Source organism: Atta cephalotes, assembly GCF_000143395.1.
Source record: "Atta cephalotes unplaced genomic scaffold scaffold00002, whole genome shotgun sequence".
Taxonomy (NCBI): Eukaryota; Metazoa; Arthropoda; class Insecta; order Hymenoptera; family Formicidae; genus Atta; species Atta cephalotes.
In genome coordinates this window covers 7,522,597-7,539,135 of record NW_012130066.1, presented here as the reverse complement: position 1 = coordinate 7,539,135, position 16,539 = coordinate 7,522,597, and the positions used below count along the sequence as shown (strand labels likewise).

The following is a 16,539-nucleotide window of genomic DNA, read 5'->3' as shown; positions in this document are numbered from 1 at the left end:
AGAGAGAGAGAGAGAGAGAGAGAGAGAGAGAGAGAGAGAGAGAGAGAGAGAGAGAGAGAGAGAGAGAATGCTAGAGCGAAAAGAGGGAGTGGGAAAATCGAGGGTTAGCAGCCCTTTGCTCAAGTGGTAAGACCAGCTCCGTACGCTGCACTAGAGTCTAGAGCACTTCAACACTCCGAAGTCGAAGAGGCGTTCATTAAACGATAACTCACACTCAGAGAATCGTCTTGTTAAATTGTCGATCTAACGACAATCACTGCGCAACATTCATGGATTGCGCGAAGGCAATACTATATATATCATGACCAGCGAGTTAATTCATTGAGCAAATGGTACGATGAGAACGATAATTGTCAGTGTTTTTAATTTACCAGAAAAAAGATATATATACAATTACATTATTGATGTTATGATATGCGCAATGTTGAATATGATGCTTAACAAATACGTCTAATTATTATTAAATGTCAAGCTATGCTTTATCATTGCTATACGTATTATATTGTATTATTACTGATGCTACAACGGATTTTTAAGTAGAAATATTAAGAGAAGATTATTAAATTTTTATTGAATAAAGCGTTCTCAATAATTTAATTTTATTAGGATTTATTTATATATTTGTGAGTCCAATATCGTATTTTAAATTTTTTTCTAAATACCATTTATACGAATTTATTTTTGTCAATTTGTCATGTGAAACTCGAGGTCGACTACATCTGCATTTTATGAAGTACACACATTGCATTGATATTTTCAAACCTTTTGAATGACCATATTCAACCAGTCATTATTTGCTGCAGCACGAACTTACTCAATGTGCGCAAACAGAAAATAAAACGTTTTGGGGAAAATGTTTGAACTGTCCCCTCAATATATAACATGATGGTAAATCGTAAATATCGACGCGTACACGCATGGGAAAATCCGATTACGCACATTAAAAAATTATCAATCGAATTTTGTCTCTTGCACAGAGCGAATTCAGTTTCGGGATTCATGTATGACTTCTGTGCTCCTGTTTAAGTTCCAATTACATGCATACGCGTGATATCACGCGATGCACATGCACAGGCATTTCCTATCGATTATAGATGATGTTTCCAATGCAATTGCAACCACAACAGCTGTCCATCAAGATTCGCTTGCGCTCTTAATTAGTATTTATAATCATGCATCGATATTGACGTGTCGAAACGGCGATCATCTGTCATATAATGTGGCGTGCTGAATTACACGGTCACACAATTTCATTATTTTCAATTGGATTAACTGATGTCAAAATAATATCATTATTTTGATATTGAAACAATCAATGACGCTTTGTAATTTATAAATTGAAAGATATATGAGGTATCTATTATATCAACCATAAATATTTTTCATTTTTTAATAATATATTTAACAAGATAGTTTATTATAAAGTAAAAGTTAATAATATTTTTTAACGACTGAAACTCTCTTGATTTGTATCAGGAAAAAGCGATGCCAAATAAAAATTGTTCTAAAGAGTGAAAAATATTATTAATATTGTTTGCGATGTGTAATAATGAGAACATCAATTCGACGCAGTAAATGATAATGAATTTTCGGGATCTTAATAAAGGATACATACATTAGATATTAGATATTCATTAAATTTATTCATTAAATTTAATTTTGATTAGAATCAAAGAATAATAAGTCACAGATGTTTATAATGCAGGTATCATGTGTAATATGTCCGCGAAACAGATTAGATGCACATCCTTATGTCAACTTCGTTCTCGGTGATATGCACTTCATATGCTGATCGGGCACTCCTATTACTATGTACTGCATGTAATGTCATCCAACGCAATGACATACGTGCAATGTGTTCAAGTTCCTCGCAAGAATTGCGTCAGAACGCCCGGCGCTCTCTAAAGAGACTTGGAACTAATATAGACGGCGAGATTCACCTACAGACACCACCTAATAGAGTTCGTGATCTACATAAAGGATCACTTGGATATCGGGGGATTAACTTTTACTCATTAATATGTACCGTGTGAAAGCGCCACCAGAATGATACGCGAATAGTACACCAACGTCAACGTCGATCGCGGTAAAATTTGTCCGCGGAGAAGACGTATCCGCTCGTGCGTTGTCCGCTAATTTAGCCGGGAGGTGTTCCAACGTTTGCGAGCGAGTGCCGTTAATAATGTCACGTCGTTAACTGTCGCGCTGCGTCTCGGAAATAGAACTTCGCAACTCTGCGAAATATCGCCGCATATTGCGAGGCGCACGGACAACGTTAAATTGAACGACTGCAAAAGCATCACGTCAGCAGAAGACGTTAATTTGTTCAACACTTTTTTTTTTTTTTTACGAGTAAACCTCATCTAATTGCATACGTTTCTCTCATGTATTTCATTTAACTTACAAATATTAAATTATAAGTTCTGTTGATTAAAATCGAGATTAACAGTCGTTAAGTTGCATAATTGCGAAGACACTTAACGTTGAAAGTTAAGAAATTTTGGCAATTTCTAAACTTCTAAATTCTTAAAAATTTTACACTTTTATAAATTGTTTACTTATTGTGAAGAATAATTTTATTAATAAATTGACTTTAGTTTATATAAATGTGAATATATAGTAGCTCCCAAAATTATTCATGCATTATAATTATTGAAATTTTACATGTAATTTTTTTTACAGCGCATAGACACTTAAGTATATTATTATTTCTAATTTTGAAAAGATTCGCAAAAATTGTATTAGCAATTGTATTTAAATTGTTGTTATAAACTAAATTGAAAAATAATATTTGATATTTATTTAAAATTTTCATATTTAATGCTCAATGCTGATGCGACTAGCTATTTTTTCCAGTTGGTCGTAATTAAAATTTATTAACATTATCTAATAATGAGATAGTTGTTTCTTTGTAATTTTAAAGATTTTACACGTTTTAAAAAACACCATGATGTGATTTTGGTAATACTTCGGGAAAGAGATCGAAGTTTCTCGTTTGCCTTTCATCCAACACAAACGCCGAGATCACAATGAAGAGAGATATAGGTAATGAAAATACTCGAAACAAAAAGAAAATTGTTCCGTAACGCCGTAAAGATCTACAGGAGGAAAGGAGGAAGAGACGGAGTAAAAAAACAAAGGGTGGAGAACGGACTTCCTTTTATACACCAGGGGTATAGCCACTGACTCAGCTGTGCTTTCACGTCCGTCGCCGTAATGAAACGAGACCCCTAATGTCATTTGGTCCGGCTTTCTCTCGACATCCGGGTGGTTCTCCAAGACGGTCTTAGCCGCGAGGAGTGAGAAGAGGGCGGATACGCGCGCAGAGGAATGTAGAGGTAGAGAAAGAGAGTCACGCCACTTTTCGAATTAACTGGCCGGCTCGCCTTAGCTAAAATACATCGTCCGTGAGAGCAGGACGAGAAACGTTGAGGAGATCGACGGTTGCGAGCTTCGTCGAGTAAGAGTGACGAACGAGCGAGGGTTCGGCTCGAGTGAGTATAGACGAGATTTGCCGGCGATAGTCGCGACCGCAAAGCCTTGGATCGGAGCGTGACAAACCCGGATAGAAGGAGGTATGGAAGTCTACTTCGATCTCGCTGGGCTCTTCTCTATCGATTGACTGCGTTATCGATTCTCTTTCGCTCGATTCATTATCCCCCTCATCTCTCCCGTCATAGTTATGCAGTCGTTGTCGATCCTCCGCAATGCGAAATCCCGCTAAAACTCGTTTTCCCAGGACGCGAGCTTTTTTTGCGGGATCCACAATCGGCTTTCCGTTGGTGGTTTCCTCTCTTACTGATACTGATGCACTAGTTTCCGTTCGGCTACCTTAGATTCTTATGGGAATTAAATGGGATCAGACATTTGCTGACTGATATAAGCCACGCTGCGCAAAGCAACTATACAAAGATCACATATAAAATTATTCTTTTGACAAGTTTCAATAAGAATTTATATTAATTATACGTGCATTTGATGGTCATGTAGTATTCATATATAAAAATACGAGAGACGCGTATTAGTAAAAGATTCACGAAAAAAGCTTTTGTAATTATCCTTGAGAAATCTTTGAGGTCATCCTTTTATGTATATAGTATCTATATACATACATATGTGTGTGTGTGTGTGTGTGTGCGCGTGCGTGCGTGCGTGCGTGCGTGCGTGCGTGCATGCGTGCGTGCGTGCGTGCGTGTGTGTGTGTGTGTGTATATATATATATATATAATGTAAAATTTTCAATTTCTATTAAATATATAAGAAAAAAGAACATTATCATTTTATCACAATGATAACAAATCGCGATACAAATCATATCTCACAAAATGTACATAATTGTACGATGAGCATTGAAGTTACAAATCAATCAGTAATATATATACCAAATTTTTAAATTGTCTTTATGATCGTTTGATTATCTTATGTCAAAATAATTTTTAATCACAATTTGTTAAATAAATAATCGATTAAAGATATTTTTGCATTACCTCATAATCAGCGTCGTCCATCTTAGATTCGACGTTTTCATCGATACATTTAACGTAGATTGTTGCTCTATCATACTTCAAGCTTTCTAGACGTTCCTGTTCAACTTTCGCTAACATGCAAGCTGCGCACAGGCCTGAAACAATAAGAGATACTTTCGTGATACTTTCAAAGGGATGAACATTATATTTGCAAATATCTATTATTTTTTTAACGTTTTCTTCAAATTTTTTGGGTATTCTTACATATATTCATAACAATATAAATCTTGTTAGCTTCTTCTCCCTCTTAAAAAAAAAAAATCTTAACAATCTTATAAAAATATAATAATTACAATAACATGCAAAGTAGAGCATTTCTTTTGTAAGAAATTATACATTCTCTCGAAAATGTCGCAATGCAGCAATGCAAGAAAATCGGGATCTTTGCAGCAATATTACAACTTAAACTTGACGCAGTCCGGCGCGACGCCGCTATTAACACCCCCGGGGGTCAGATTTCGTTGGCCTCGTCGATCCCTCGTCGAGAGAGGACCGGGCCGGCAGTTAGAAAGTCAAGTTAGAGGGTGCGCGTCGGGCGGGTGGGTGGCACAGTGATGTCGGTGGTGGCTCTTATCCCATGTATAATAGATTGCTTACGGTCGGTGAGATTAATACAGTAATTAATAATATACGGTGACCAGGGTGGTGTAAGAAGCGGCCATTGTTGCTGGCCGGACAGCACAAAAAGCGCTTCGGCCGGTCCGGAGCCAAAGCTCGTATCCGAGCGTTACTCTCAGAGCGTTACGTCATGTTCAGACAGTTTTCCAGCGGTGGGAAACGCGAGGGGAGGAATCGTGACCCCGGCTGAATGCGAATTCGCGTCCACCCCCGCGTACCACTAATTACCGGCTCGTAGGAGCCAATAAGAGAACATTGTAAGAAGCTATTTGTCCATTAACGAGTCAAGGAGATTAACGCGGAGCGTCTCGTTCGATATATTATACTTTCTCTCACGGTGAGAGAGACTTTGCTAATGAGAAGAATAAATGTTGATCATCGCCGCGAATGAGGGTAGATTGAAAACGACGGACGTCCGTTCACGCAGCGGCGAACTAATTTCCCGTAACGGTAACGAAGGATAGGACGGAAGGACCCGCACGCCAAATGAATTCGAAGGTCCTCCCGTCGAATTCCTAATTACTCGCCGGCGCGGGGATATCTGTGCGATAGGATCGTTTGCTATCGGGTTTAATCGGAAATACGAGAAGCTTAAGCTAATGAGAGATTCGTAGGGTCGCAAATGCAAATCTCTTCCGACATACAATTACAAACAGTAGCCTACCTCTATCGAGAATGCTGGCTGCACTTTTCCGACTGAGAACAATCTCTCGCGGAATCCAAGGTACGACTAATTACATTTCATTCACATAAACTCAGATTTTCATCATAAAAGTACTGTGCAGAAATACAAAAAGATTCTCATACAAGCATTTCGAGAGACGAGCAAGTCAACAAAGGGATGATTTTATTGACAAATAATACACAAAAGTCCAATGGTTTGTGTAAGACTAAAGAGCGCTGCAGAGGAAGTTTAGTGTATTTCCCTAAAGTGCTATCGAAGAGCAATCAAACCATAAACGAGTGTCGAAACGAAGCAGAAACTTATACGACGGAAGAAGTTTCGGGAGTTCCGACGAAGAGTCAGATGCCTTCGGATTTTATTTAGACCCGGTTAAACGGCTCGCGCTAAGGACCCTTGGGACTGTAAAACTTTTGGCAAACGATAGATACGATTGTCAAATTATACCGCAATCACATCCCCGAAATGTAAGTATTTGATCGATATAATTGTAACTTTCATTGTTATAAAATATCAAATTTAACATCATCTTAAATATTATTTTAATAAGTATTATTTTAATACAAAAATATGTATTATCTCTCTGAATTTTACGAATAAGAAATTTGAGTATAGAGAGAAGGAAGATTGTTTTTTAAATTTCAATTCTTTTTATTTATAAAGCTTGATAATTAATCTTTATCATATCAGCTACAATTTGGTGTCTCATCCATACAAACGGGAGGACTAGAATCCATCCATTTTTTTCAACTATTCAGAATGATTAAAAAAAATCTCTAAAAATTCATCAACATACTTTCAACTTTTTAGAATAAATAATGGAATTTCATTTTGAAAAATAATAAAATGTAGTATAATTTATAATTATCGAAAGACTCAAAGAAATTTCCACGAACAGGAATCACTCGGTCACTAGGTGATGGTAAGGATTAAAATCTTGTACGGCAAGGGTATTAAAATTTTACTATATATATATAGTAAAAAAGAAAAAGTAACTTTGGCTAATGATAGTCAAAATAATATGTTATTTAAGTAGCTAGAGAAAAAGATTATTCAATTAGATAAATTTAATTAAATGTCTAAGCAAGTTCTTTTTTTAGCATTGACGGGTCGAACAAAAAAGTGCCTACCTACTAATCAATGTGCTAATCACACTTCAGTTGATTGATGATAATCAATCAAGGAAAGCAATTACACTGTGATCACATTGAAATAAGTAGGCGAATCGATAGGATGAGGTCATTTAATGCGAACAGTTAGAGAGTGGATGGAGAAGAATCGTGAAACAAAATAGGGACGCTAGCATTCGGAGCTTAATCGAAATAAGATATTGATACTATACGGATCGCTATCAAGGGATTTAAATCCCTTCGGAATTTTCTTACAAATAAATTATTTATGTATCCGTTTAATTATAATCGATTTATAATTCCTAAAATCAAATAAAAGAAAAATCTTTGCAATAAAAATGTGTAAATACATTGATCTTAAATTACTCGGAGTCAAGAAAAACGTACGAATCGCCCTAAACTCTTCGATCAAAAGCGCGTTAAGCGAAAAGACATCGGGTTTGATATTATATTAAAAGGGCTGAACGACTTTCATTCATAACTCCCAAGTCACCCCGTGAATGAAAGATTGATGTTTTCCCCTAACCGTCGTGACTCGACGACGAGAACCGTTCACCCTTCTCGAAATATGTTTCGAATTCTTTGGAGTTTCCGGGAGAGAGAAAAGAACCTGTGTTCACCCCAGTAAGTAAATAATGACTTTGTGTTTTGTCAACTGTATTATTAAATTAATTAAATTTAGCAATAGCTAACAGTAAAGCCGATATGCTTAATATAATAATGCTAAACAACTACAGTTGTATAATTATACAGCATGCTATTAAATATAAATAATTAAACACAATACATCCGTTACACAAAAATGACAAGTAGAATGCAACTTTTGATCTTTAGCTGAATGTTCCTAATTTTTTTAATCAATTCGCCCATTAGCGAGCGCCAGTAATTGGCAGCTAAAATCAACGAATCTCTCAAACGTGACTCGCTGCAGGCGTTTTCAATGCACAACATCGACATTCGCGGTAGCGGAGGAAGATCGACGTGGTAATAATGATTTCGCTAACGAACGTCTTCGAGAGCCACAACAAAGTCGAGATCTAATCCTCTTACGGGATGACACCGAGCTGGTAGCAGCGAGGGCACTCGACGGCATTACGCGCGTCTCTTCCGAAATCCGCAAAATGCGATTGTCACCCCGCGAAGCGGAGATCGAGAGAGACGTTTGCAATGTTCGCAAATGAAGTACCCCGCGATGATCAACGAATTCGTTAATTAAACGCGAGATGTTCCGCCTTTACTTTGCAAATCGCTGGATTCGGAGCAACGAACACGCAATGAGGTGTGTCAACCGTAGCTAACGAGCTCCGGTTTTCCTTGGTGCGTGTGTTTAGAGCTCGTTTCTCAAATTACTCGCAAAAGAACGCGAAAGTAATAATTTTCAGTTGGAAAAATTGTCACGCAGCGGTGATAAATTAACGATGATAAATAGAACAGTATTAATATTTTACTGCACCAAGTCATTTCGTTTTATTTCTTTTACAATGAAATAAACAACGATTGGAATACACGCGAAAGAGTATACTTAAAAACTTTCTGCGATGTGAGGGGACAAACTTGGACGGCAGACAAACGCGGCGGTTTAAATCAAGCGATATAGACGATTAGACACCTCCAGATTATCGAGGGTCTCCTTGTGACGAGATCGGAAGATGCGTCCTACTGAAGTTAGAAGAGGGAAGCTGAGAGAGAGCCTTATCCTTGTTTTATCTTGTTTTCCACCCAACTCCCCCATCCCTGTTCTTCACCCTAGCATCGCGCTTCGCACACTCCACCACTGCTGGAGGACGAGCATCGGTCATCTAGGCGCTCCATTTAATCCTGGAGGAAAAGGACCCCCCGTAGATTCACCGACAAGTGGGGATCTCCTTCGGGATAACAGAAGCAGCGAGGGAGAGCATTTCGAGAGACCTAGCAGCAGGATGCGCTAATTCGTCCCTGCGAAATTTGTCCTGCCCGACTTTGCTCGTTTCCTGCGCGATTACGCGAAAATGCTGCTTTTTCCGTTTCCCGCACGCTAATGTTTTCGTTAAGCCTCCCTTTTCTTATCTACATTGGCTGTTATAAAAAAGAAAGTACCTACGCAATCGTCGAGTTGACCAAAAATTAATTTTCGATCTTCGTCCAGAGTGAAATGAAATAAGTAGTACAAACGAAAAATTAGTTTGGCTGATGCATTAATTAAAATAAATAATTAAATTGTAGCAGAAATTAAGTGTATAGAATTATTTATCTCTTTTGTAATATATCAGAGCTGTCACAAATTCCTAAAATTCCATAACTTTTCCATGATTTCCCGAACAAAATTTCATAATTTTCCCTAATACTTTTAATAATATTTTTAAATTTTTTATCTGTTCGTCCTAATTTGAAAATCGTCAAATATTTTGTTAAAGGAGGAAAATTTAACACACTTATGTAATTATTATTAATGAAGTTTAATTTTCTAGAAAATTTTGCAAAATTCCCAGATTTTTCCCCGATTTTCCTAACTGTTTTCAATTTCCCTGATTTCCAATTTTATAACAATGTATGTAGGAAAGGCTTACTTCATTTGATATTAACACATCGTTGATCAGGATTACTTTCCGTTTAGTGAAAGCGCAATCGGTGAGGGTGGTAGAAATAAATTCTTAATCAAATGACTGCCGCTCTAAAACGACGGCTTGTCTCGGGACTGCAAGTTCTTGAGCGAAAAAGTTTCGGATAGAAGTCAGTATCCATTATAGTGCAGCGACTTTGACCGCACGGCAGCGTGGCTCATAAGAGCATGTTCATTGGTCAGCGGATGTATATATTAAGACGTGTCCGGCGCACTTGTCGCAGGGTGGGGACAGGGGGCTAACAAATGTCTCTCCTGAATCGTTTGACCCCTTGGCAAGTTCAACCCCCTCAGGAAACTAAATCTCGAATCCAGGTCCGTCCCAGTTCCCGCCACCCTAGCCGCACGTTTATGGAAGGACGGACGGTCCGCTGCAACGTAGGCGACCGCATTTTCGGGGAGGGAACTAATCAGCAAATTCGTGTTCTAAATCTAAATCGCCGTCCGAATATTAATTCGAGGCCGGTCTCTCTTACCGCCACCGCCGCCGCCGCCGCCGCCACGCCGGTTTCTGCCCCCGTCTGTCTACCCCGCGTGCATGGTTTTCTTGGTCTCGCTCACTCGTTCGTCATTGGTTTTGCGATACAACCAGTGCCGTACCTACGACATGCCTGATTTGTGATACCGCCTGGCGCCTAAGCGATATTTACGAGCGATGTTTCGGAGAAACGAAACAGCGAGCAGCAACGCGCCGCTTACATTTCTAGAATCAACTTCATCTGGTGTAAAGCCGTTTCCCGAAAGATGTAATCGCACAAGGCACAATTTACATAATTGTCGGTGCGTAAATCGAAAAGAAATCTCATTCTTTAACTTTATTTTCAGTAAATGTTGAGTATTTCTATATGTAATAATTGTATTATATATATTACCGGAAAGTAAAAATCTAATTTTACAGATTAAATTAGATAAAATACACGATATGAATTTTCAATTAAAGTGTCCAAAACAATAATGAAGACCCATAATTCATAAGATTCACTTCCGCCTAAAACGAATCACAGAATAATTTCTATTATACATTAATGCATTAATTAATGCATCATTTAGCTTATTAAAATATCTTACAGATCCGTTTTGATTAGATGAAGTTGTTGAGATCTATCTAGTGAATAAGATGTCTCACATTAAGATCGATCCTTTGCCTTGCCAAGGCATTAACAAACGAGGCAACGTTTCTTTCCCTTCGTTTAAGTTTTCCAGCATCGCCATCGTCATCGAGCTGATCGAAGGAGCAACGAGGCACAGAGGGTGGTATTCAATCGCGTCACCTCCGGTTCTGTCAACTTGCAAGCGGACGGCCTGCGACGGGGGTGTCGGGGGTAGTCGGGTGATTGATACGAGGTTGGACGGTGCCTAATGTGCTTCCACGATCGAGGGAGACAGTGGACAGAAGGGGGAGAAAGAGAGCAGGAAAAGGGAATCCTTGGAGGCTTTAAGAGTAGCACGACCGGCTAGGACTCGTTAGCCAGGGCCGTATCACTAAAAGCAACCCCTCATTTTTTGTGCTTAGCAATCCGTCCCTCTCCCTTTCGCGATCATTCCGAGGCCCTTCCTGTTCGCAAAGCGCGTCCTCAAAATAAGCTAGGATGATGCCCGTTTGTATGTAATTCCTCCTTGTTTCGCGTTCTTGAAAATTGACATCGAGAAATGTAAATGATTAAAATGCTAGAGATACACTTATGAAATCGAAAATATAATAAATATAACATAACAAATATATTTCAAAACTTTTCATAAATTTTAAGCATTACATTTTTCTCTTATAATGATCCTCAAAATACTAATTAGATAGCCACGGTTTTTAGTATTAAACATTCGACGAGAATATGTACCATTAGCTCGACATTTGCACATCCACAAAAATCATCGTTTAATTCTCGACATCTCCATTTAGATGGTGGATTTGTCGGTATCCCAACCGTGATACCGGCCATTCGATTCGCCGTCAACGAGAGGTGAGGTCTTTGCAATTCAGATGTTGTCGTCGGCGGCAACGACGGCGGCGGCCGCGTAGCTTGCCGTTCTAAAGGAACCGGAGGAACGTCTTGACAAATGTCCCGGAAAAAAAGGTGGCGCACTCGCGACCGAAAGACGGACAAGACAATGGGATGTTTAGAGATCCTTCGCGCACACGATAAACGTCGCACGGCGGCCAGCACGAGGCAGGACGTGAACGTCGTACCCCTTCTTGCATCACCAGTCCCCCGAGTGTTACCGTCGGAACCCAATTTGCCTGCCAGACGGCCGACAAGGATCGCTCGTCTGAGGAAGCGACACGTGCCCGAAGAACTTGAATGAATCTTGATCGTTCCTCAAAGCGCACACTCTATTCTTGACGGTACTAGATCAGTTGTATAGAATTTGAATAACCAAAGCAAAAAACTTAACTTTAACTTTAACTTTTTAATGCTATTTGTAATAAGATTTCGGCACTGAAGACTCCTTAAAAGACTTCTTAAAAGATCGAAAATGTTTTGCCTGAAAAATTACATGATAGTGTCTCGGCGCTAAGACACTGCCGTGTTCCTTTACGTGGTTTTAATCGTTAGATAAGATGTCTTAAATGTTGGCAATATTGTTTTTAATAATAATTGTTACTTGTTGCGTTGTTATTATTTTATGATCAAATCAAACTTGGCTCATTAACTTCTTTAATCACTGCGTTTTTTATTTTATCGATTGAGCCTTTCATTTGAATTTATTATAATTTCATTCTTCACCCCATCCTATGTTTATACAATTATATATATTTTCGACAGATTAATAAGACTTTTAGAATCTATAAAATTCGCAAGATTTATTAAAAAAACAGATTGTGATCGACGAAACAAAGACATCGAAGGAGTAAATACCCCAAGACTGACACATCGCGTGAAACGGGGGGGTGAGAAACTTTTGAGAGGGCCATTTACGGCCGTCTCACCCGCCGTATCCTCGGTGTGGCGTTGCTTTTTCTGCCAGTTAATTTTCAGGATACTTCTTAATTATAATGAGACACTTTGGGGCCTGGAGGAGAAGCCAACTGAGAAGATGGGCAGGACGGAAGGGGGTTTTATGTAAATCGGTGGCTAATGTCTTCTGGCATTATTCCTTGGGTTAGGTTGGGAAAGAGGCGGAGTAGGAAGCTCATGATAGCGACACACACGTACGTTCTCCATTTATCTGTACAAGATATATCGCTAAATGCGATCCAGCGCAACTTTTATATCACGGTTATTATCAGCGAATATTTCACGCACATGCGTTCAACAATAAAATATCGCGAAAAAAAGTATATCTATTATATATAGCGGCACATCGTGATATTTAAAAGTGTCACAGTTGAAACCATCGCTTGCAGACCACATCAAAAATAATACAATGTATAATACTACAATCCATCGTAATTCTTCATTGCTTGTAAAAGGATTTGTACTCACCAGGATTCGTGGAATAGTCATCACCAGTCTTCTTTATGACAATAGGATAGTCTACATCGTAGAACTGCATGAGCTTCAACCATTCCTCCTCAGTTACTATAGTGTATCTGTAACAATTAAATAATATGCCATTGTAATTCCTGATCATGAAGTAAACTAGCACAACAAAATTTGTGATATTTATAATAAAGTAACTGTAGAAACATGTAAAGAGAGAGAAAGAGAGAAAACACGATTGGACGAGAGCCGTATTTGCAAGATGGAATTTGCGATTTTCCGACAACGCCGTAGATCCGTAATGCTTTTTGCATCGCCTCCCTTAATTATACCGCAAATTAGAAATTTCTTGCTGTGCCACGGCTCCAGCTTTTTGCCCTTGCAATTGTTCGCTCGATCCTGGCATGGTTCCTGAACCTCGTATCGCGAGAGAATCTCGCGTTAGTACGCAATCAATAATATTTCGCGAACTGCTGCGCTATTAATATCCATAATTTCGGAACTGTCTATTTTCGGAGTAGGGCCGAGATTAGGTCGAGATACAATCGCAATTTATTATTAATTAATTGGATGAAATTTGTATAATCATAAACATTCATTAAATATAAATTGCAACGTGTGTAAACAAGCATTTCAGCAGTCTAGACTTATTCGCTCTTCGCAATTTACATCTCGTAATGATTATAAAAATATTCGATAAAAAATATACAATGCAAGACGTATCTATATGAATGATCGATCAATCAAGCGTGATTAAGACGACCGCATGATATAAACGGTAATTGGCGCGATCGTTTGTCCCTCGATAGAACGCTGAACGATTATACAGCAGCGAGACTCACAATACGAAAGCGAAAGAGAAGCCCGAACAGTACGAAACGATGATGACTCGACCGATAATTAGTTGCGCGACATTAATTTCGATTCAGCGCAATATGCCGCGCGGTCTCATTTGAATTTTCACGGGGGCAAAAACGCGCGGACGAGCTTGTCGTCTCTCCTGTGTATTTGCCTAACGCCCGAATAATGGTAGATGCATCGAGGAGAGACGATGAAAGGAGAAGAGGGGAGAAATCGAAGTAGAAAAAATATATACTAGCCAGACTACGCAGCGTTTCATGAATTTCCCTTCCTCCCTCTCTCTCTTTCTCTCTTCCCCCCCCTCCCTCCCTCTCTTTTTCACACGCGTTTTTACAACATCATCTTCAACCTGAATAATCAGGACGTGATCTTATATTTTTAAAACATAAAAAGGAAATGTTCCCAAGTGTAAATTTCATAACAATGCCAAATTTTATAGATTTATTACTTGAGCAACCAGTGACTTTTTCTAATTATCCAAGTAACAGTCTATAAAATTTTAAGCAATCTACTTTTTGTCACTTCAATAGATTTTTATAACACATTATCGCATCATGTATAAATCAGTCGCTCTTTCAAATACACATAAGTATAACGATATGATAAGTCACGGAAGAAAACAGCAAATATCCGTGATATTCCCAGACAGATACAAGAATCGCCCTCGCGAGAGGAAAGAGGAGAGGGGACAAGATGGTAAAAATGATTTTTTAACGGTCTCACCGAGACGGTGGAAAAGCGGACGACTTAAGCCGCCGGCTATCTTAGGCAGATAGTGGACAATGGTTTAGCATAATGGTCGGGGGATGTTGGATGGCGCGTTGGCCCCGGGGGCGTGCGAGTGACATTTTCGCGTATCCATCACGTCACGGGGGCCGAGGAACGAGAGTGGAGACATGGAGAAGGAGAGAAAGGCGTGCCAGGAGGTCACGCACTTTCGCTTTATAATATAGTGTCCTTCGAGAAATTCCCGCCAAGGAAAAATACCCGAAACCTCGGAGAGCCACTTTCCGTGTCCCTCAAGCGATTGACTTTATTTCTCTCCCTCCCGAAATACGATTCTCCTCCACAGGCATCGCGCGCGAGTGTAACGAGGCGTGCAACATGTATTTCAAACAAGTATATTTTCTGGGAAATACACAGCGGCTTATACTTACAGTTCGTTAGTAATTCTGGGCACGTGCAGTAATCCTTTATGCTCCTCGCAAAGGAGCGATGCGTTCTGGATACCTGTCGGTGGTGTTCTCGAGTAAACCTCTGCGTATCTGAAATCAAGAAATATACACGAGAATTAAATAACTATTAAACTAGAAATAATATTGTCAACATCGCGTTATCATAAATAATTCAAGTGCGTCTCGTGAACGAAATAATACATAAAATTTTGAGAATTATCTTACAAATCTGTAATCTATTTTTCAATATAATATTCTATCTTTATAATTATTAAATGTTCTTATTCGCACAGGTATAACTCGTTGTTAATCTTATTAAATTAATATCGATTACAATTTCTTTATCTGGCGCAATTATTATTATTAATAAAAACAAATTTTCATAAAATATATTGTTTTTGGATATGTCATTCACATGGACGAGGTCCACTGGAAAAATTCGAAATAGTCTCAGTAGCTACGTAGCTGCGAGTGAGTTAAACATTCTCGATAATGCGAACCCGTCTGTGACACGATCTCGGATTACGAACCAGAAAGACGACAACGAGAACGACGATGACGGCGAACGTTTCCTTCGGGACTTTCCGGAGGTGATGTTTAGGGGACGGGGTTGTGCATCATTTTTCACATACCACAAGGGGGCGGATGGTTTTTGCCATCCCCATAGCCGACGACGACCATCCAGATAATGCTCTTAAAGACGGATATCTCTCGCGAAGCGAGCCAGGTACGTTATCATGTGATTCTACCACGGGAATAGACGGAAATCTTTTTGAATTTACATGTTATATGATACGTGATGCGAAAGAAAAAAATCTGAGGATATTTAAAACGAATATAATTAAAAAATTATGAACTATAATTTTAGGATTTGTGAATGCAATCTTAAAGATCAAATCGATAAAGAATAATTTCAAAACAAACACACTGCAAATAATTTAATCTAAAAAAAAAAAAAAAAAAATACTTAGGATTAAAACTATACAAATATTAATAATTATAAAAATCAAATAATAATCCATTGTTTCCGTATTTCAGGGTAAAATTTAAATCCACGGCGACGGATTTGTCATTAAAAGTACAGAGGACAATATTCTGAATTTGCTTCGTAAAAGGACACTTTAAAACGAGATAAAAAATATGAGAGACACATCGGAGCAGCCCTCGGAGAACTCACGAGGTATCGACGCGCTTTGCGGCAAGGCGACTATCCGAAGCCGTAGTTTAAAAATGTCCCTTTCCCCGAGCACCCCGGGCGCGCGTTTTCCAGAAGCGAATGCGCGTATTAATTATGAGCCTTGTTCAAACAGTAGAACAGAGGAACGCCGCGCGGCAGGAGCGAACGGAGTCGCGGAGGGAGGTGGTCACCCTTATTACGGTCGAAGCTGGGAAACCCCCCCGGTTTCTATGTCCCTACGTTTCTCTCTCTCTCTCTTTCTCTCTCTCTCTCTCTCTCTCTCTCTCTCTCTCTCTCTCTCTCTCTCTCTCTCTCTCTCTTCTCTNTTNTCTCTCTCTCGTACTACTACTCT

The 16,539-nt window shown here is 39.0% G+C and overlaps 1 protein-coding gene across 1 annotated transcript in view; it reads right to left on the bottom strand.

Moving 5' to 3' along the window:
• Positions 1-16,539, bottom strand: part of LOC105621550 (ubiquitin carboxyl-terminal hydrolase 48-like) — a 61,851-nt gene that overhangs the window by 27,047 nt on the left and 18,265 nt on the right. Inside the window, exons 12-14 of the mRNA XM_012203026.1 lie at positions 14,993-15,100; positions 12,978-13,084; positions 4,488-4,621 (exon numbers count right to left, since the gene is read on the bottom strand). Of these exons, the coding sequence (XP_012058416.1) occupies positions 4,488-4,621; positions 12,978-13,084; positions 14,993-15,100 (349 nt within the window). The remainder of the gene's footprint in view (positions 1-4,487; positions 4,622-12,977; positions 13,085-14,992; positions 15,101-16,539) is intronic.